This window comes from Leptopilina heterotoma, unplaced genomic scaffold, assembly GCF_015476425.1.
Source record: "Leptopilina heterotoma isolate Lh14 unplaced genomic scaffold, ASM1547642v1 Lhet_418, whole genome shotgun sequence".
Taxonomy (NCBI): domain Eukaryota; kingdom Metazoa; phylum Arthropoda; class Insecta; order Hymenoptera; family Figitidae; genus Leptopilina; species Leptopilina heterotoma.
Genome location: NW_025111077.1, coordinates 206,408 through 229,298, shown reverse-complemented (window position 1 = coordinate 229,298; position 22,891 = coordinate 206,408). Strand labels below are relative to the sequence as shown.

The 22,891-nt window shown below is 35.0% G+C and overlaps 1 protein-coding gene across 1 annotated transcript; it reads right to left on the bottom strand.

Annotated features, from left to right (window-relative positions):
* Window positions 1–11,082: 11,082 nt before the first annotated feature.
* On the bottom strand, window positions 11,083–14,890 carry LOC122506410. Its single transcript, XM_043618556.1, has 5 exons — window positions 13,907–14,890; window positions 13,566–13,788; window positions 13,175–13,510; window positions 11,630–12,901; window positions 11,083–11,399 (listed from the first exon to the last, which is right to left on the bottom strand). Exons 1-5 carry the CDS (start codon window positions 14,888–14,890, stop codon window positions 11,083–11,085), a joined length of 3,132 nt encoding a protein of 1,043 aa, XP_043474491.1.
* Between the last annotated feature and the right edge of the window lie 8,001 nt (window positions 14,891–22,891).

The following is a 22,891-nucleotide window of genomic DNA, read 5'->3' as shown; positions in this document are numbered from 1 at the left end:
TATTGGATCCGCCTATTTTTGAATTTTTGAAAATTAATTTAAGATTCATAATCTCAAATAATAAAAAACATTTGGTTTAGGAAACTTAATGTGTTTACAGAATAAAGGAAAAAAAGTTTAAATAAGAACGCCATTTTCGAATTTTTTGCCGCTTCTGACACTTACTCATGGAACGCTAATTGGAACGCCATGCCGCCGAAGTAATTAAAGCATCAAATTCAAAATGAGTTTAATGTTGAAAATTGTCTAGGTCCGATAAATAATTACTGCACACATTGACAAGCTAAACATTTTAAAGATAAAAAAGTTACTGGTAAAAAAGTTAGTTTTAATGACTGCTGTAGTCATGGAGGTGTTGTGTTAACTTTAATACAATATCCAGATGAATTAAGGCTTTTGATAGAAGGGTTTCATAAAAAATGAGGTCATTTTAAAAAGAATATAAGGCTGTATAATAATTTTTTTTGCATCTTTAAATGCTAATGTAATTAATTTTAATGGCAAAAGAAGAGGACCATTCTGTTACAAAATTCAAGGTCAAGTTTACTATTAGATGGTGGGGATTTTCATGAAAGAAAGTTAACACTCATCACTTATAATTGTCAAATTATATTTATAACTTTATTATTAATAATACACTCATTTTATATAAAGCGGAACACACGAGGAGAAATCACAGTCGTTCTTATAACGTAAGAGAGATAATACAAAGTATAAACAATATAACTAATAAGTAAAGGGCGGGCGTTTCAAAAATCTGACATTTACTATCAAATTAATAGTGCTTTATATCCGGATAAAGGTGAGGATCCATGTTTTGGTCAATTATTTATTTATGACCCTGAGGAATCAATCAGATACAGATTAAAAAGTAACGAAAATTTGGATAAAGACGGTTTAAAATCTATAGAAAATATTATGAGAAATTCTAATGCATACACAAAATCTCACATGATGATGTCAGAGCTAATTCAAATAGAAGCTGAATTAGCAAGACAAATAATAAAGAAATTTCTGAGTTACAATTATTGTTCACGTTGAAAAACGTGAACAAAAAATAAAAAAACGTGTATAAAAATAGATAAAATTCTCAAAGTTTTAATGAAGTTGCTGCAATTTTTAATACAAACTCTGAAGGAGAAATACCAGAATCTTATAAAACGGTTTAAAATAAATCTACAAAGGAATTAAAATTGGTTAGTAATTTAGATCCGAATGTTGAACCATGGATTTATCCCATATTTTATCCACTTGGAAATAAGGGTTATAATATTAATATGATTCGTAGTGATAGTGATTACAGAATTAGAAATCATACTATTTCTAGGTCTGCCTTCATTAAATAAGAAATTGCTTTAAGAGATAAAGAATTTAATCAATTTTTATATGGAGGTAGATTGTTTCAACAATGGGTGGTTGAAAATGATGTAAAAATAGAAAAAGATAGATTAAGATTTTGTGCAAATAATCAAGCTCAAGTAAGAAGTGAAAGACATAAGGGACTGATGCTGATATAATAACTAGGTTTTTCGCATTAAAAGTTAAACATCTACTTAAACCTATTGTTGATAATAAATTATTTGGAGAAGTCAAATCTTATGTTAATGTTATTGAATTTCAAAAGCGAGGATTGCCACATTCATTTGTTAGTTATATTGAAAGGAAATTCTAAAATATTAACAGTTGAAAGTGTTGATCGTTATATTTCTGCAGAAATTTCTGATGAAAATATGAATCCTATTTTACATAAAATAATAATGCAAAATAATATTCAACAAAGAATTCGTAGAGTAAAAGTATAGGGAAAAATGTATTCAGTTAATCCACATCAATTGGAGTTATTTCATCTCAGATTATTGTTGTTCATGAATCTTTTACAACTGCTTGTTTGGCATTAGGACTTGTAGAAGATGATAGTGAGTGGATTAGGACAATCGAAGAAGCTGCATTATGGATGATGCCTCATTCACTTCGCCAATTATTCACAAGAATTTTAATTCAATGTCATCCTGTACATCGTAAAAAAAATTCTAGAAAATAGCTTTATTTTCAAGCGTGTAAAGTGGTATGAACCCTTAAAGAACGGGGTACTAAATCAGAAATAGTAAATTTATCAATAAAAAATAGTAAACTAAAGAAGTATTTTAAAAAATACACATTAACAGATAATATGAGAGCTTTACCATAAGAAACGGAATTTGTAGATTTTTTACTTAAAGTTGTCAATGGTGAATTAAATGATAATGTTATATTACCAGAACATATTATTCAAAAAGGGAATAGGTACACAAAATTTAAAATAAAATTTAATCCTTTAAAGATAAAATGTTTTTAATAACTATGTGTGTATCTTTAGAGTAATATTAGAAACTTTTTGGTGTAAAAACATTTCCATTTTTAATAGCAGAAAGAAAAGGGGCGTGCGTAGCGCGCAAAATTAGTGACTAGTATATATAATAATGATGCTATCACTCAGTCGATAAAATATTTAAAAAATTGTTTTATTAAAGCTAAATTAACTTTAAATAATAAAGATTCTTTATTTGTCATTTTACATTTGCTTAAAATAAATAACAAAATTTTAAAAATTAGCCTAAAAACGATTTCAGATGAATAATGCTTCTTCTATTTGTTTTCGTGAGTTACGTGTTTTATAATTTCTGTCGCGAATAATGTGTTTTTATTTAGGAGCCATCGAGTTGTTCTTGTTTTCGTATCGTAGCCATTTTGCATTTTTTTGAAAATGAAATATATGTTGTAAAAGTTCAAGAATGTATCTTTATTTAGAAAAAAAACTAAATCGCTAAGTCATAGCCGTTCTTTGCAAAAAATTGTCAAAGTTTGTGTTTATTTTGGCCTCTGCAATGAGAACCTCCCCTTAAAGTACATGAATGTATAAATCTTTTAAGCCCTAGAACGGTTAAATCTATCAAAGCAATTTTTGTTTAGATCTCTGTCCGTGTTGTCGTGCGGAATGTCCCATAAATATTTAGTTATTTAAAAAAAATTATTTTATTGATGCAAATAAATATTTATTTGAATTAAAATCCATGCATTACTCAATCAACTAATTTTCCTAATTGATTTAAAGCAATATTTATTAGATCCAATTATTCCATTTATTTGACTTAAATAATTCGAATTTGCTACAAATAACTATTTATTTGATACTACAAATTAATATTTTATCGACTGGCGCTATCAGTTTTTGAGAAAAATCAATTTTTCTTCATTTTTTTATATCAAATTGTTTAAAAAAATTTTTTTAAACAAAATTTTTAACGTCAAAAAATATCATTAGATAATAATATATACATATATAATTAATAAATGTATAGGGGCTAGCAGTAAAGGTCATATCATCTATTAAAATACACTGATATAGGCGCTGCTTAGTTAGCTCAACGCACAAAAACTCGTAGCGCAAACTTCAAACATTTTTTCTCAAAAACATCAAAAAGCACTTCTTTAAAAATTTGATTACTTATTAAGGAAGGTTTAAATTTTAAGAAAATAATTTTTTTAGGAAATTCCATGATGTCCTTAGCATATTTTTTTAACAATAAAAAATTATTAGGGAAGATTTCGACTATATCAGCAATTAGTGACATCTATTAGACGTCGATTGAACTCTTTGGTTTGCAGTCGTTCACGCAGCTTATTTTTTCAGATCAAAAATTAAATTCAAAAAATATAATTATATACCGACAATCATATCGGAATAATTATCTTAAGAATATCACCTGATTCTAAACCAATGAGTTCAATCGACGTCTAATAGATGTCACTAATTGCTGATATAGTCGAAATCTTTCTTAATTAAAATTCTTAATCAGCAAATAATTTCCTACATTAATAAAAAATTATTGTTTAAACAAATTTAAACAAAATAAATGACTTTTTCTCGAGTTTGAACGACTCGTGAGTTGAACGAGTCGCGAGAACTCACTGTATCTTGCAAAATTTTTTTTTTAAACTGTTTGGCACAATTATTTAGTATTCCAAATACTACAAAATTACCAAATTTAAGAAAAATCGGTGATCCACCATTTGCTTTTCGTATGGAACTGCCCTCAAGTAAATATTTACTTAAATCAAATAAATAAAAACAAATAAGTTGAAATACAACCGAACCAGGGTTTATAGAAAATAATTATTTGAAAATGTTTAATTTTGCTATAAAAAAATTAACATTATTTAATCAATAGAAAATTAAGTTATTTTTTTCTCATATAAGAAATTTATTTTTATTTTAAGAAAATCATAATATTTCACTTGTCTGTAAACGAAGAAAATGTATTTTAATACTTTTTTCTGATAAAAAAGATTTTTTCAAATGCGCAACAAAAAACATTTAAACATTGAAACTAATAAAAATTTTAAAATTTAAGAATCGGGCTGGCAGTAGGTCGCCAGTTTATTAAATTTACTATTTTATATATTTATTTTTCTTTTTAGGGTTCCGTACACCATAGGTATACTGACGGAACCCTTATGAAATCACTCGTGTGTCCGTCCCAGCCACGCAAAATGGGCTGTCCCCCCCCCTAACTTCTACAAATCTCAACCTGGTGAGTTGAAATTCGGCAGGGATCTTCAGTTTTAAGTGCAGATTACAGGAAAAATATAGCAAACCCGATTGACGGACATATTTGCGAACTAGGAGGGAAAGAAATTCAATTTTTTCGAAAAAAAATGCTAAAAATGACCCTGTCCCCCCCCCTTAACTTTTACAAATCTCAACTTGATGAGCTGAAATTCGGTAGGGATCTTCAGTTTTAAGTGCAGATTACAGGAAAAATATAACGAACCTGATTGGTGAAGATATTTGGGAACTAGGAGGGAAAGAAATTGAATTTTTTTTTAAAAATTGCAAAAATGACCCTGTCCCCCCCCTTAACTTTTACAAATCTTAACCTTATGAGCTGAAATTCGGTAGGGATCTTCAGTTTTAAGTGCAGATTACAGGAAAAATACAGCGAACCGGATTGACGGACATATTTGCGAAGTAGGAGGGAAAGAAAATCAATTTTTACGAAAAAATTAAAAAAATTACCCTGTCCCCCCCTTTAACTTTTACAAATCTTAACTTGATGAGCTGATATTCGGTAGGGATCTTCAGTTTTAAGTGCAGATTACAGGAAAAATATAACGAACCTGATTGGTGAAGATATTTTAGAACTAGGAGGGAAAGAAATTGAATTTTTTTGAAAAAATTGCAAAAAATGACCCTGTCCCCCCCTTAACTTTTACAAATCTCAACCTGGTGAGTTGAAATTCGGCAGGGATCTTCAGTTTTAAGTGCAGATTACAGGAAAAATATAGCAAACCCGATTGACGGACATATTTGCGAACTAGGAGGGAAAGAAATTCAATTTTTTCGAAAAAAATGCTAAAAATGACCCTGTCCCCCCCTTTAACTTTTATAAATCTCAATCTGGTGAGTTGAAATTCGGTAGGAATCTTCAGTTTAAAGTGTAGATTACAGGAAAAATATAGCGAACTTGATTGACGGACATATTTGCGAACGAGGAGGGAAAGAAATTCAATTTTTTCGAAAAAATTGCAAAAAATGACCCTGTCCCCCCCTTAAACTTTTACAAATCTTATCCTGTTGAGCTGAAATTCGGTAGGGATCTTCAGTTTTAAGTAAAGATTACAGGAAAAATATAGCGAACCTGATTGGCGGAGTTATTTGCGAAATTGAAGGGCAAGAATTTGAATTTTTCGAAAAAATTACACTGTCCCTACTTTAACTTTTATAAATTTAAACCTGGTGAGTTAAGATTCAGCTTGTATATTCTTTTTCAAGTGCAAATTATAGAAAAAATAAAAAGAATGTGATTGGCGAAGATAAGTACTATAAAAGAAAAAATATAAAGATTTATTAATAAAATAAAATAATAAAAATATTTATTCGAAATTTAAAAAAATATATTACTATTTTTTTAATTATTTTTTTCAAAATTTGTAAAGATTTTTAAAATAATTTTTTTATAAACAATGAGTTTTATTTTGGTGTACGGAACCCTCGATCTTAATGCGAGTGAAACTCGCACTTGTCCGATTTTCTATTTTTTATTTCCTTTTGTTTTATCACACCAACCCCACATAACCTTGGAGTGCGGAGTCCAAGGTATCTGTAGGCAGATTTCCCAAAATTCCCTAAGCAAAAAAAAAATAATAATAATAAAAATAATAATAATTATTATTATTATACAGCAAGTGACCACCAGTACATTGAGTTCTCAGTCTCAATGGGAGACACACGAGGAGGAAAAAGACAGGAAGCTCCTAGTCACAAAACCTCCTCATGGAACATTAAGAAACTCGACAAGGAGAAGTTCAGCCGGTCCCTAGAAGAATCTATCTTAATTGACGATTTTGGTTGGGTGAGGAGTCAGAAAAGTCTAAATGGAGAGGTGCGAGCGGTGCGAGATATAATCGTCACCGCTTGCAATGCGTCGATGCCACGTCGCAAAGGCGCCTTTCCAAGGAAAAAATCCTTGCACTGGTGGTCAGAGAAGCTGGCCTCCTTGAGAAAGGAATGCCTCAGAGCAAGAAGGACATACACCCGATCTAAGGGAGATCCTTTGCTGAAAGAGGCTTTCAAGGAGGCGAAAAAGGACCTCAAGAAAGAGATCCGCAGGTCGCGACGCCGTAGCTGGAAGGACGTAATCAAGGAAGTCGATAAGGACCCATGGGGTCTGGCTTTTAAAATCGTGACTAAGAAATTAGTAACGAGGCAAAAGACCCCCGGACTGGACAATCCCGATTGGGTCAGAAAGATAATAAGTTCTTTGTTTCCTTCTGCAGAACCATACCTTAGAAGGGACTGGATTTTTTGCAAAGTCGAAGAGGAAGAACTCTTTACACTTAGTGAACTGCAAAAAGCAGGCAAAAGATTGAAAACAGACAAGGCGCCTGGAATCGATGGCATAAGTAAAGAGATCCTAAAGTTGGTAATCGACACTTCATTCTAGATTTTGCTTCGATGCTTCAATCTTTGCCTTGAGAGAGGATAGTTCTTCCGCGACTGGAAGCGACAGAGTTTAGTCCTCCTGAGGAAAGGTGAAAAACCTCTAGATAAAGTCTCATCATACAGGCCTATATGCCTGCTAGATACGATGGGTACACTTCTAGAAGATATGGTTCTGCAGAGAATGCAAAGCCACTTTACCGAAGAGAATCGTCTATCCGATCACCAATTTGGTTTCCGTAATGGCAAGTCCACAGTTGATGCCATCCAGGCAGTTGTGGACATAGCCAAAGCAGGAAAAAACAAATTGGGACCTGGAAAAAAGAAGAGCTTCTGCGCGATGGTAGCAATTGACATACGCAACGCGTTTAATTCCGCAAGATGGAAAGATCTCATCGGGTCGATGAAAAAGAAAAACATGCCGCCCTACTTGTTGCGGATAATGGATAATTATCTTAGCGACAGGTGGGTTATATATGAGGGAGACACCTGCACTCTCAGGGAAGAGATGCAGCGTGGGGCTCCTCAAGGCTCGAGGGTGGGTCCGTTTGTATGGAATGTATCTTACGATGATTTTCTGCGAATGGATCTGCCCGAAGGTGCGGTGATCATCGGCTTTGCGGACGACGCGTTGTTCGTGTGCACTGCCGAAAGTGAGGAGGCTTTTGGGACATTGGTGAACGAATGTCTGAGACTAGCAAAAAGCTGGCTGGATACCAGAGGTCTTAAAATGGCCCTGAAAAAGACCGAGGCACTGCTGGTCACAGACAGACGTGGTTATGAGCTCCCACGAATCGTGATAGACGGATTCGAGGTCAAGTGGAGTAAACAAATTAAATATCTTGGTGTGGAGTTGGATGGAAGGTTAAACTTCCACCACCACATGGTGACGGCGTCAAATAAGGCGATAGAGTGTGTGGCTAATCTTTCACGGTTAATGCCAAACGTAGACGGACCCCGTGAACAAAAACGGAGACTAGTGGCGAGTGTCGCCCACGCTAAAATGCTCTATGCAGCACCAGCGTGGGCCCCATGCCTGAGGAGTAAAAGATGTGTGACCATCTGTAAAAAGGTACTGTCGGCGCAGAGATCGATAACAACGCGTATTATCTCTGCATATAAGACGGTATCTACGAGTGCTGTGCAGGTCCTTGCAAGTGTCCAAAAGTCCCTAAACAAAAAAAATTATTATTATTGCAATAATTTTACGTATATATATATATATATATATATATATATATATATATATATATATATATATATATATATATATATATATATATATATATACATACATATACGTAAAATAATGATAAATAATAGTTATACTTATTATTATTATATTATTATATTATTATAACGTTCGGAAAAACGTTGAAAATCACAAAAACTAAAGTTTTTATTGTGATAATCTTATTCTCGGCGCGTGAAACGCCATTTGGAACGCCCAGCCAGTGAAGTTGTTAAAAAGCAGTCAATGAAAATTTCTAGCACCTTGCTTGAGGAATTTCATTGACTTTCAAAAAAATTGTATATTTCTGTAAAATAAAAAAATAATTTTCACTTGTTCACACAGTTTTTCTGAAATTCACTCATTCATTCACATATTTGGATAATTAATCACACAAACAAACAACAATTATTGTATCACTTTTCGACGTTTATCAACACTTATGAACTAACCTATTACACTCACATATATTCGGGTATAACTTAAATATAAACACACACTTAACACTTAAAAGTACGTATCGAATTGTTCTTATATACTACATGGTAAAATTTTTTACGACTTGTGAGACATGCTATTTCACTGAAAACTGAGACTTACATAACATTCTGTTTTGTGAGAAACACAAAATAAAAAATATTTTTTTCAAAGTCAATTCTTGAAGACAAATATATATTAACACTATTTGTTTTTCATAAAATAATAGTATATTCTTATCTGAAATTAACACAAATGGAAACAAACGATCAGCTGTCATTTACCTTGGATAAAAACGCACACTGCGCATGCTAGTACTAAAATAATTTTAGGACTTTTTTATATTTTATAATAAAATGTATATAATACAGTCTAGTATTTTGTGTCCTATCCAAAAGTCCTATCACTTTCAAGGAAGGATTCACGTACTTTTTTTTCCGTGCAGAAACTCACCGCCAATACTATTCGCTCTCTTCCAATCCTGCTATTTTTACTGGGTGACAAACTTAAAAATTGTCTTCAAAATTTTTTAATGAAAAATTTGGATTCTTTGGCCTAAACCTCATAACAACAATTTTATTAAGATCCAAAAACTGTCTTTTACACACAGAGAAAAATCAAGCGTTTGTAGTGTAAACAGTTAACCTTATTTCGTAAAAGAATGCACATGCGCAATAGGCGTAAAATTTGTGCTGTATTTGTATCAATTTCTACGTTATCAGCATAAAAGTTCTACACTGAACGCATGGAATGTCAGTATACTACAATTGCAAGAGATCTATGCTTTTTTAGTATGTTTCATGCAACTGAGGTATAAAGACACGCCTCTTAAGCAGGACGTCCATACAAAATTACCATAGGAAGTCTCCATACTACAAACGCTTGATTTTTCTCTTTGTATAACAAAGATTTTCTATGGTAAAAAGCTCAGAAAATTACTGTAGAGCCTTAAAAATTTCCAAAATTGATGAAGAAATTGTCGTTTATCATCAATTTTTCACTTTAGGAACCGTTTGTACCACAGGCCGACAGTATTTACTAAACAAGAATCAAACCATACTTTTCCGAAGGTTTTCAACTTGATATTTCCGAATCCAGCTGCATAATAAACCCTGCACGTCAGGTTTTCGAGGTATTTTAACTTAAAAGTGCAAAAGACCAGTTTTTTATTATCAAATGATAATTGTATTGCCAAAAGTTCAATATTGCATCTGAAGATGCTACTTTTCTTCTTTAAAATATATTTTGAAAATTTAAAATATTTTCATTTTCCTCTGAGTAATCTTTCATTCTGTCTACTGAGTTGGTCAAATTCTTTAAAAACTCAGTAAAACAGACAAAACTTCGATAATGAAGAAGAATATTACTACAAACCAGGATATAAATTTCAAATACTTCTGCGTATTTTCGGTACAACTGAATGCGAATACGATGTCAGATTTACCAAATCGTCTGCCATATACGATCCGCTATTTTGAATTTTGGAAATCTGACATACAATTCGTATCCAGTTATACCGAAAATCTGCAGAACCATTTGAAATTTAGATGTTTGTAGTTAAATTCTTCTTTATTATCGAAGTATTGTCTATTTCTACTGAATTTTTGTAGAATTTGCCCACCTCACTAACAAATGAAGATTTTTTAAATATCCGAAATGAAAAAATCGAAAACTGAGTTTGTTCAAAATTTCATAAATATATCGATTTTTTCTTTTTTGTTTAAAAATTATTGTATAGCTTTATTGAAACGATACCTGTTTGAGAAAAGGTTGAGAATTTCCTTGGGATCTGTGAGATTAGTCTGATGTCAAAAAGGAACAATGGGTATAATTTTCAATTAATTAACTGGGAATGTTAAAGTTAAAAATACAAAAAATAATTTATTAAAGAAAATAATCAAGTGAGATATAATTTGTACAAAACCTTTGAGAATCTCCTCATTATCCTTTAATTGAGATCGTAAAAACAATTCTAAGCGGTGGCATTTCAGGCAAGTGCACGCTTTTGGTTTCCGTGAGAAATATCTAATTTACTGAGAGAAAACCTTAACAAAAAGCATTTGAGAACATTTGTGCGAGACAACCTGGTCGTTTTTACACTTTAAATTTAATGGATTTGTTATAAAGAATTTAACTCAAAAAATAAATATCGAGAGCTGACCAAAAATGATGGTTAACTGTAAGGGCATCTATTTGAGACTGTGTAGAGGTAAGAGCATAGTCGCGCGAAGCAAAATAGATGAACAGCGAGAGATGCTGCCCTCGCGTGGTCACTTTGGTCGTAAATCAAAATCACACGCACAACACCAAAAATGACATATTTTTCATTGAAAACCGAACATACTCCCCCCCATCGGCAACAGCGTTGACGATCTTTGAGCTGATGAGATGGTCCTTATTCCACGGAGACAGGGAGCACCTCCAATTTGGAGATAGGCCGCTTGAGTAGTGACGTTGCAGTTTTAATTGAAACTACCCTTGTGAGTCCATCTTCGACAGGGTGTAATTCAGTGACCCTGGCCAAAGGCCATTTTAAGGGAGGAAACCTCTCGTCAGTGAGCAGAACCATGGAGCCGACCTTGATTTCATGAGATGGATGATGCCACTTTGAGATGGCAAGTTGTTGTTGAAGGTAACCAGTGGACCACCTTGACCAGAAAGACTGGAACTGCTGCTGAATTAATTTCCACCTGGTTAATCTTGAACTTGGTACTTCCAAGAGAGAAGGTTATGGTATAGAAGTGAGTGGTTCCCCTATGAGGAAATGTCCTGGAGTGAGAGCTGACAAGTCGTCAGGGTCATTTGTGAGTGGTTCCAACGGTTGGGAGTTGAGAACAGCTTCGATCTGCGTGAGAAGAGTCGTAAATTCTTGTAACGTCAATATCGTTTCACCAATCGTCCTTCTGAGATGATACTTAATAGATTTTACGGCAGCTTCTCACCCATGTGTGGAGCTGCTGGAGGGTTAAATTTCCAGAGAGTACCGTCCTTGGTCAGCAATTGAGCGAGTTCCTTCGAATCTTGAAATGCACCCTTGAAAAGTCGTTTGAGAACTTGATCAGCACCGATGAAATTGGTGCCACAATCGCTGTAGAGTGTCTGACAAATTCCTCTTCTGGAAACGAATTGTCGATATGCTGCGAGAAATCCTTCTGAGGTATAATCTGAAAATATTTCCAGATGTAGAGCAGATGATGAGAAGCACACAAAAACACAAATCCATCCTTTTTTGATTTTTGCTCTACGTCCTTTCCAAATTTTGAGGGTGATTTGTCCAGCATAATCAACCCCGGTAGTGAGAAATGGCCTTGCTGGAGAAACACGTTCTAAGGGCAGCTGACCCATCAGCTGCTGTGCTCGAGACCCTCTTTGTCGAGCACAGGGGACACATTTGAGGATGAATGATCTTACTGGTAGCCTTCCTCCGATGATCCAATAAGATTCTCTGATGTGAGCCAAGGTGAGTTGTTTCCCACCTTGAAATGTCCTTAAGTGAGCTTCTTCGATGATGAACCAAGTAAAAGGAGAATCCTTGGGCAAGATAGCAGGATGTTTGTTGTCGAAGTCCAAGCTTGAATTTTTGAGCCGACCTCTGACTCGAAAAATTCCTTGTTGATCAATAAATGGGTTGAGTTTCGAGAATGCATGAGATCGTGAGAAACTGATACCTTGATTGAGATTCCTGATATCTGTTTGAAAATACGCTGCTTGAGTAATTTTTACCCAAGCAATCCTTGCGAGAGCAAGATCTTTCGGTCCAATGGGATGCACCAAAGGAGAGTTTGGAATCCTTATGAGAACACCGATGAACCTGAAACAAATTGCTGTGATTTTTAGCAATTTGTAAAAGGATGAGCACTTCTCGATTAAATCCAATGATGCGTGATGTGAGATTGTAACCGTGAGTGTGGTTTCGGGTCTTTCTTCGACTTGTGCTGAGGAGTCCGACTTTAGAGTTGGAGTTAGCCATTTTTCCTTAGAGTTCTTAAGCCAGGATGGACTGTTCCACCAGAGTTGATGTTGAGAAAATTGCTGAGCTGATAGGCCGCTTGATGCACAATCAGCAGGATTTTCTATTCCTCTTATAAACCATTGACCTTGAGGGACGAGATCGTGGATTGAAGACACCCTGTTGCGTACATATTCCTTCCATCTTGAGGGTTGTTGATCCAAGTGAGAGCTACCGATGAGTCTGTTCACATGAATACTGGAACCTGAGGTAATTCCAGGATTCGTTAAAAATAATCCATAAGTCGTGCTAAAAGTTGAGCCGCTGTGAGTTCTAACCTTGGAATGGTGAGACGTTTGAGAGGAGCGACCTTGGTTTTAGCACAAATAAGAGTGACGTTTAAAATTTTGCCTTGTTCCGAGGTTTTGCCATTGCCAATTGAGATGCATCCGAGAATCCGTGAAGTTCCGTTGTAGAAGTCGAAGTGAAATTGAGATTAGAGGGAGTTGAGCTAGCTCTTCTTTGAATTGGCCATTGCCAATTGAGATGATTCCGAGAATCCGTGAAGTTCCGTTGTAGAAGTCGAAGTGAAATTGAGATTTGCGGAAGTTGAGCGGGTCGTCCCAACCCAACTTGTTGAGCCAAAGTTCCTGCAGTAACATTTTGGCTCGGATGATGACGGGAAATAGAAATCCGAGAGGATCAAACAACTGAGATACCTCGGAGAGAATAGACCTTTTTGATTTTCCTTGATCCAGTGGTGTAGTTGTCTCAGTTAGAAATTTGAATTGATCCGACCTTGGAAACCATGAGAGACCTAGAACCTTGGTTTGAGTATGATCGATTAAATGAGAGTGATTGGTGCTGCCCTTTCCTATGTCAGAAGAAGTCTGGATGGTTGCTCTGCCATTTTGCAAGAGGAAACCCGCCAGAGATGAGAAGTTCCATGAGTTCCTTTGCGATGTTCTTGAGTTGTATTAATTCATCAGCCCCACCATAAATGTCGTCCACGTACCGATTATTGAGAAGTACAGGTACTGCCAGAGGAAATCGATGTCCTTCGTCTTGGATGAGTTGTAATAGTACCCTTACAGCCAGGAATGATGCCGATTTTGTACCATATGTTACCGTGGTGAGTTGATAAGAGGTTTTCTTATTGTTTGAATCAATCCAGAGTATTCGTTGTAAATTCTAGTCGTCTGGGTGTACCTCAATTTGATGAAACATCTTCGTGATGTCTGTGGAAGAAGATAAATCAGAATTTTCTCACCCACAGTAACACATCAGAGATATCCTTTTGTAATTTGGCACCAGTGTGAGAAATTGAGTTAAAAGAAGCACATGTTGTTGATGGGCTGGATCCATTGAACACAACTCTTAACGATGTAGTGGTGCTTTGTTCCCTGAGAATACCGTGATAAGGAAAATAATAGGTTGTAAGGCTATTATCCCTTGGTGGAGCTTTAACCATGTGAAAATCATTTGCACGTTTCTCAAGGAATGAGAAATAAAGTTTCTTGTATTTTTCCTGACTTAAGAATCTTATGAGAAGTCGTTGTAGACACCGCTGAGCTTTGAAGTAGGAGTCGCCAAGTTGACTCGGTGATGTAGAAAGTGGAAGCCGAACAATATATCGACCTAATGAATCCCTTGAGTAAGTGGCATTGAAATGCTCCTCGCATTCCAATTCTTGAATGGTAAGTTTATCCTTTTCCTTGTTGGGTAGATCTTTTTGAATCCCGAATTTGGTAAGAAGGTTTTGAAGATCATCCCGATGTTGATCCACAATTAAGTGATGAGATAAGTATTCCTTGTTAGAGTTTATATAAGTTAGTCCCAAAATGACCCAACCAAAGATAGTAAGTTGAGCCATTTGTGTAAGAGAAGATCCTTTGATAATATCGGATTGTATAATTTGTGAATATACATCCGCTCCGAGAAGGAGATAAATTTTCATTAGAATTGAGTAATCTGGATCAGCAAGTTGGATGTTTTGTAGATGAGGCCAGTTTGGAGAAGGAAGATCTGCAGTAGAAATTGTTGACGACAATTTTGGAAGGACGTATGCATTAAGGAGAATGGATTGAGGGGAATAAATAGATTTGAGAGTGATTGAAACCATTCCTCGTGTATTGCCTGAATTAGCTGGTCCAATTCCGATGATTGAAATTGCTAAGTGATGCCTTGATAGATTTAGATAATGTACAGTTGATTCCGAAATGAAGGAGAGTTCAGAACCGGAGTCGATGAGCATATGAACTGGGTGAGAAGTACCTTGAAGGGAGATAATGAGCTCGCGTGCAGTGGCTAGGAGAACCACTGGTCTTGAGTGAGAACCGATGTCGTCATCCTGTGTCCCATGTCAGTGTTCCTTTGAAGAGCTGGGTGTGATTTAATATTGACCTTGATCCTTAGTTGTAGTGGCGTCCTTGTTGAGAGAAGGTGCCGTTGTTTGGTGAATCATGGTGTGATGTTTACCTTCGCACTCTTGACATCTCTTTTGAGATTTGCAAGCATTAGCACTATGCTTGCCTAGACAATTGAAACAGAGACGTTCCTTGATGACAAACTAAAATATTATTATATTATATTATATTATATTATATTATGGCCAATTAAACAAACATTATAGTTTAATAACAAATTATTTTTTTGACTTTTTTCCGTTTATTGACAGATTCAGAGTGAACCGTTTAAAATGGACAAATTTGCCACTCACCATTCAAAAGTTGACATTTTTCTGAAAATTTTAAGTGGTATTTCAATGATTTTCGTTCAAACTGAAGATGGGCAGCATGGTGGTAAAGTTGAGAAAGAATGCCCCTTATTTATAAAACAAATTTTTTTTTGTTTATTGCTATTATTGTTATAAATAATTAATTCAAATTATTTATCAGTAACAACGCAATAGTGTTCATAATAATGTTTCAGTTGTAATTATTTTGGCAATTCCAGAAACATTTTTTAATTTTTAATTCTGCAAATAATTTCTGAAATAAATAATTTTAATTTACTTCGTTGTACTTTAAAAAAAATTAATATCCAGCTTGAATCATCGCACGTGCGTTTGTTTGGCAAGCACATAGGGCCCAGAGGAAGAGGGAAGGATGCAACGAAGGAGAAGAAGCAACAAGCGAAGGCTTACAATGTGTGAGTGGTATGTACTATGCATAGTACGTCTGTCTGCGTGTCGCAACAGTTAGCATTGTCCCAAAGAGTTCGTATGTATGCGTGTGCATTGCCATAGCCATCCGAAGATGTGTAGGTCTAAGCGATATAATTACGAATTATTTTATTTCTTTACCTTTAATTCCATTTACTATTTTATTTTATAAAACAATTTAAATATCTTTTTAGTTATTTTGACAACATATCAATTTTACAACAAAATATGCGAATCACAATTATAAAATTACAGCAAAATTTTCTTAGATTATTTCGCTGTCGCGAAATGTGCACACATAACCCATACGTTCGGCATTTAATCATGGAATCGTGTTTAAGTGTTTATAAGATTGTCGTACATTAATTTTGAATTGGGAATATTGCAACCCGGCGAAAACTGTTCAGGCAGATGCCGCAAGCTTCGTTTTATGGGTTGCAATATTCGCAACATTGCCGTTCATTGTTTTTCAAAATGGGAATGTTGCCACAAGGTTTATTATTACTTTTAAGTAGCTGCCATTCCGATTTAAGTACTTTTAACAGGTTTTATTCAATATTTCAAGGAGAAAATGCATGTTGTTTCTCCATTTTGCATTTTACGTCGGCTGGAATTGAAGAAGAACAATTTCGGGGAAATTAAGAGTGTTTTGTCGATGAGAAAAAAATTAATTCTTTTAAATTATAGACAATAATTTGTTTGGAGCTGCATGTTACTGCGCTCATCAGAAATCGTTATTACCGGTAATTAATTATAAATACTACTAAAAATTTTATTTTAGTATTCAGTGATTTCCTGAAATTCATAAAATTTATTATTAACTAACCTATTGTTAGTTATAAAAGAAATATGCTCAAGTAAGCCAACTTTGTTTCCGATGCGATGCTGAGGCAGCTTATGCTTGGTGATATCGAGGATATCATCTTTCAATTATATTACTCGCAAGAAATATTTTATAGGATTATTAAAATAATTTTCAATTTTAATAATATTTCTTTTATTTAATTTTTTTAACTATGAGGTTATACCGTAACAATTCCTTTAAATAAAAAAGTTTTATAATGACGTGAGGGATTTTTCCTCACTTTTAATTTTTTGATCGATCCGGAAAAATGAGCGACCTTACGGTATTTTCACCGTAGGTGGCGCCTGTTCTCGGCCACTTACCGGTAAAGCTACGCAATTTTCCATATTAATTACATGAAGTGCTGTGTGGTGCGCATACGCGATTCGTGCGAATATGACTTGGCTCAGTGCGTAGATATAAGCGGATCACCGAATTATGTACTTCGACAACCGTACCCGACCTCTCATTGCCTGGAGGGGGAGGTACCGGTTCGAGCTAAGAAATAAAGGCTATACTTGAAATTACTCAAGTCGGCTCATTTTTCTCCTATACCCATTTTCCTATCTTCCATGCTACGAGCCTCGACCAGCAGCCAGAAGGAGAAGGAAGGAAGGAGAGAAGGAAGGAAGCTATTCTCCAGCCGCCATGGGTCCCCCACCGCCTGCCTGCCAATTCTCTCCTAACCACGATGTCAGCAGCAAGGCCCCCTCGAGTATATCTACTCTACAAACATCCGTTCCAAATTTTGTTACGTTCGAATTTAACAACTAAATAAGTTAAGTTCTTTTTGATTCGGCCTCTACTGACTTACCTCTCTCCCCTATACTTAAATAATTAACCATTTACCGTGAGAGTAGAAGTATTAAAAAAGGAGTTACCCTAAATATTCTCGGGTAATTTAGATTAAAATTTCTAATCAACAACCGAATTAGAAAAGAGATGTTTCTAATCTCGGAATAAATTTCCAATCCTATGGATAGAAGAGCACCAAGTAGTCTACGACCGATCCCGCTGATGTATCCATATTGGAAAACAGAACCGAGGTTCCAACTATTTCGGAAATCACACTCCCTCCTTTTCGGTAGAGAATCTTGATCCTAGTTTATTAAGACGGTATCTGACATTCCGACAGATTACCAAACATTAATTTTAAATGTTTCGTTTCGATTTCGGGAAACCGTTAACCCTGTGGGTCCTCTGACTCAAACCAATTGTATGGTCCACGAAATCAAATTATTACTCCATAAGCCATTTAACATTCGTTCTAACTACTGCTGTGAAGAAAATAAATGCAGCTACCGGTCTCATACCCAGTGAGATTCTTTAGGGACACAATTTAAATAGACCTGGTGATTGAACACTCCCCCTCTCAACTTATCAACATCCAAAGGACAGAGTTGTTCAAGCCATATAAAATCACGGTAAAATATCTAAGTACCGCTACGACTCCGACGGATATTTCTCCCTACAAACCGGGCGATCTCGTTTATTTAAGAAACTACCAATTGTCAGACGCTTCAAGCAGTTCAACGCCTCATTAGCTCCATTAAGAAGAGGACCTTACCCTATTATACGTCAGCTACAAGGGCAAGTGTATGAACTAAACCTGATCAGCCGAACAACAAAAGCTCACAAGTCACAATTATGGCCAGCGAGACCCCGGACAGTCACTCTTACCGATCAGAGATCAGCAACAATTGCCCCCACTCTCCAACAATTACAAGTTGTCGAGAACGGCCTAAGAGTAGGCCTCCTTCAAATCCCATAGTGACCCACATCTATCCTGCAGCGCCTCTGATTCGCCGACGAGGATGACTGAGGAAAAAGATAGTGACCACTACAGAGGATCCAGTTCGTGTCCCTCCGATTTCGCCGACGAGGTCGACCACGAAGAACCCTAGTTGAACCAGATGGTCAACACTACAATTGTTCGCATCCCTTTGATTCTCCGAAGAGGTAGACCTAGAGAAAGTTCTACTGTAACGACATCGAGGGAAGACCTCCTCACCACTCCTGGTTGAGTAGAGGCGACCGAAGTGAATGGTCCCAGTCCGTCGAGGGAAGTCCTCCTCACCGTTCCAGGTTGAGTAGAGGCGACCGAGGTGAATGGTCCCAGCTCATCAAGGGAAGTCCTCCTCACCGCTCCAAGTTGAGTAGAGGCGACCGAGGTGAATGGTCCCAGCTCATCGACGTGTCATACATTGTAAATAACATTAGTGTTAAATCTTCGGTTGTACCGCTCCATCTTTCTAAATCGATCAACCCTGTGGTTTGACGTGAGGGATTTTTCCTCACTTTTAATTTTTTGATCGATCCGGAAAAATGAGCGACCTTACGGTATTTTCACCGTAGGTGGCGCCTGTTCTCGGCCACTTACCGGTAAAGCTACGCAATTTTCCATATTAATTACATGAAGTGCTGTGTGGTGCGCATACGCGATTCGTGCGAATATGACTTGGCTCAGTGCGTAGATATAAGCGGATCACCGAATTATGTACTTCGACAACCGTACCCGACCTCTCATTGCCTGGAGGGGGAGGTACCGGTTCGAGCTAAGAAATAAAGGCTATACTTGAAATTACTCAAGTCGGCTCATTTTTCTCCTATACCCATTTTCCTATCTTCCATGCTACGAGCCTCGACCAGCAGCCAGAAGGAGAAGGAAGGAAGGAGAGAAGGAAGGAAGCTATTCTCCAGCCGCCATGGGTCCCCCACCGCCTGTCTGCCAATTCTCTCCTAACCACGATGTCAGCAGCAAGGCCCCCATCGTCCGCCTCACTGCCACGACCCCCCCCCGCTCAACGTCGATACCAAAATTCAACCTGCATCGCAGCACCGAGGGTTGCATTGGTTCCCCATGCAGTTCCCCATAAGGGTTAATTTTCATTTCCCCTAAATTCTCGCGGGTCAACCGGCCACTCTTAAAATACTAAAAATTCAATCTACCCTTTTAAAAGTTTCGCAGCACTCTTCTGTGAAGAAATTTGACGAGAATTTCCCTACCCGTAAAAAAGGGAAATTCGCCCATGTCAATAAGAAATTTAGTGAAATAGAAATTTTTTGACAAAAAAATTTTTGTACCCGGTTGTGGGCACCCTTGCAAAATCCGCTAAAAATGGAAAAATATTAAAGGAAACCAACACAAATAAAAAAGAAATAAAAGTTTCTATATTTTAAGAGACTTTGCCGGGATAAAGAACAAGAATGATGACACGTTTTCACACTATGCTCATCGCTAACAAAAGCATAATGCAATTTGTTTCGTTATCAATACGAAAAGTCCGTATTGTCAACGAACACGACTTGCAATACTTAGATCAGTAAAGTCTGCTTTCCGTCGAAGTTTACGTAGGGGTGCCCACAACCGGCGTACTTCCCCTATTTATTACATGTAAAAGAAATTTTTAAAATAAATGTCATAGTTATTTTAATAATATACTAGTCACTATTTTTGCGCGCTACGCACGCCCCTTTTTTTTGCTATTAAAAATGAAAATGTTTTTACACCGAAAAGTTTCTAATATTACTCTAAAGATACACACATAGTTATTAAAAACATTTTATCTTTAAAGAATTAAATTTTATTTTAAATTTTGTGTACCTATTCCCTTTTTTAATAATATGTTCTGGTAATAAAACATTATCATTTAATTCACCATTGACAACTTTAAGTAAAAAATCTACAAATTCCGTTTCTTGTGGTAAAGCTCTCATATTATCTGTTAATGTGTATTTTTAAAAATATTTCTTTAGTTTACTCTTTTTAATTGATAAATTTACTATTTCTGATTTAGTACCCCGTTCTTTAATTGGTAAAGTTTGTCGAAAATCTCCGCCTAGAATTACAATTTTACCACCAAAAGGTTCGTTGGAATAGATAATCCATAATTTCTAAAGCATATTTTGGAGCCATTGGTGCTTCATCCCAAATAAAAACATCTATATTTTTTAAAAAGAGGCCTTCTAAAGATTGAACTTTAATGTTTGAAGATAAATCACTGTATAATGGAACGGGTAAGCCTAAAATTTTATGAACAGTTTTTCCATTAGGAAGCAGAGTCGCAGCTATACCTGTAAATGCCATGTTGCAAACATTTATTCCTTTACTTCTTAACAATTGCCATAGAACCATCAAAAGAAGAATCCTTTAGGGCATAAAGTACATGATCAACTACAATTTTTTGTCTTACATTTAATTTAGCATAATTCTGTTCTTCTACGTTAATATGTTCTGCAATATTTATATTATTAACTTGTTCAGTAAAAATTTCATCTTGTATATCTAATAACCCCTGAAAGTCAGTTAAATTATATCCTTCGTTAAATAACATTGTTTAAATATTTCTACAAGCCCTTTGTTCAGCTTCAATGTCGTTTATTTTTTAATAATCTTCTGACATTTGACCCTTAAATTGTTCCCATATATAGTTTATCCAGATGTACAGGATGACATTGAATTAAAATTCTTGTGAATAATTGGCGAAGTGAATGAGGCATCATCCATAATGCAGCTTCTTCGATTGTCCTAATCCACTCACTATCATCTTCTACAAGTCCTAATGCCAAACAAGCAGTTGTAAAAGATTCATGAACAACTCCATTAACTGTTCTCAAACTTTCAAAAGAAGTTGCTCCTTTTACTGTAAGCAACAATAATCTAAGATGAAATAACTCCAATTGATGTGAATTATCTAAATACATTCTTCCCTATACTTTTACTCTACGAATTCTTTGTTGAATATTATTTTGCATGATAATTTTATGTAAAATAGGATTCATATTTTCATCAGGAATTTCTGCAGAAATATAACGATTAACACTTTTAACTGTTAATATTTTAGAATTATCTTTCTATATAACTAACAAATGAATGTGTGGAGATCCTTGCTTTTGAAATTCAATAACATAAACATAAGATTTGACTTCTCCAAATAATTTATTATCAACAATAGGTTTAAGTAGATGTTTAACTTTTAATGCGAAAACCCTAGTTACTATATCAGGTCTATCAGCAGCAGTTTGATGGAGGAATAAATTTTCCTGTATCTCTTTCCAATTTGGATTACACGTCATTGTGATAAATAAATCTGGTCTACCATGACGAGCAACAATAGCCATCGAATCCTGATATTGTTGCATCATATTGCGAGGTGATCCTGTAAAAGTAGAAGGCAATATAAGCGTTTTTCACACGTGTACATCATTTTCCAACACGTGATTGAGTAAATAATCCATCAGTCCTTTATATCTTTCACTTCTCACTTGAGCTTGATTATTTTCACAAAATCTTAATCTATCTTTTTCTATTTTTACATCATTTTCAACAACCCATTGTTTAAACAATCTACCTCCATATAAAAATTGATTAAATTCTTTATCTCTTACAGCAATTTTGTATTTAATGTAGGCAGACCTAGAAATAGTATGATTCCTAATTCTGTAATCACTATCACTACGAATCATATTAATATTATAACCCTTATTTCCAAGTGGATAAAATATGGGATAAATCCATGGTTCAAAATTCGGATCTAAATTACTAACCAATTTTAATTCCTTTGTAGATTTATTTTAAACTGTTTCATAAGATTCTGGTATTTCTCCTACAGAGTCTGCATTAAAAATTGCAGCAACTTCATTAAAACTTTGAGAATTGTATCTATTTTTATCAAAGCTTTTTTTCAACGTGAACAATAATTGTAACTCAGGAATTTCTTCATTATTTGTCTTGCTAATTCAGCTTCTATTTGAATTAGCTCTGACATCATCATGTGAGATTTTGTGTATGCATTAGAATTTCTTATAATATTTTCTATAGATTTTAAACCGTCTTCATCCAAATTTTCGTTACTTTTTAATCTGTATCTGATTAATTCCTCAGGGTCATAAATAAATAATTGACAAAAAAAATAGATCCTCACCTTTATCCGGATTTAAAGCACTATTAATTTGATAGTAAATTTGACTTTGAATTTTGTAACAGAATGGTCCTCTTCTTCTGCCATTAAAATTAATTACATTAGCATTTAAAGATGCAAAAAAAAGGATTATTATAAAGCCTTATATTCTTTTTAAAATGACCTGATTTTTTATTAAACCCTTCTAACAAAAGCCTTAATTCATCTGGATATTGTATTAAAGTTAACACAACACCTCCATGACTACAGCAGTCATTAAAACTAACTTTTTTACCAGTAACTTTTTCATCTTTAAAATGTTTAGCTTGACAATGTGTGCAGTAATTA

Coding starts and splice junctions, on each gene's coding strand:
- LOC122506410 (XM_043618556.1), bottom strand. CDS start 14,890: ATGCTCATCGACTCCGGTTCTGAACTCTCCTTCATTTCGGAATCAACT. Junction 13,511..13,565: donor CATGGAACTTCTCATCTCTG/GCGGGTTTCCTC, acceptor CTTCTGACATAG/GAAAGGGCAGCACCAATCAC. Junction 12,902..13,174: donor TCTCGGAATCATCTCAATTG/GCAATGGCCAAT, acceptor GAATTACCTCAG/GTTCCAGTATTCATGTGAAC.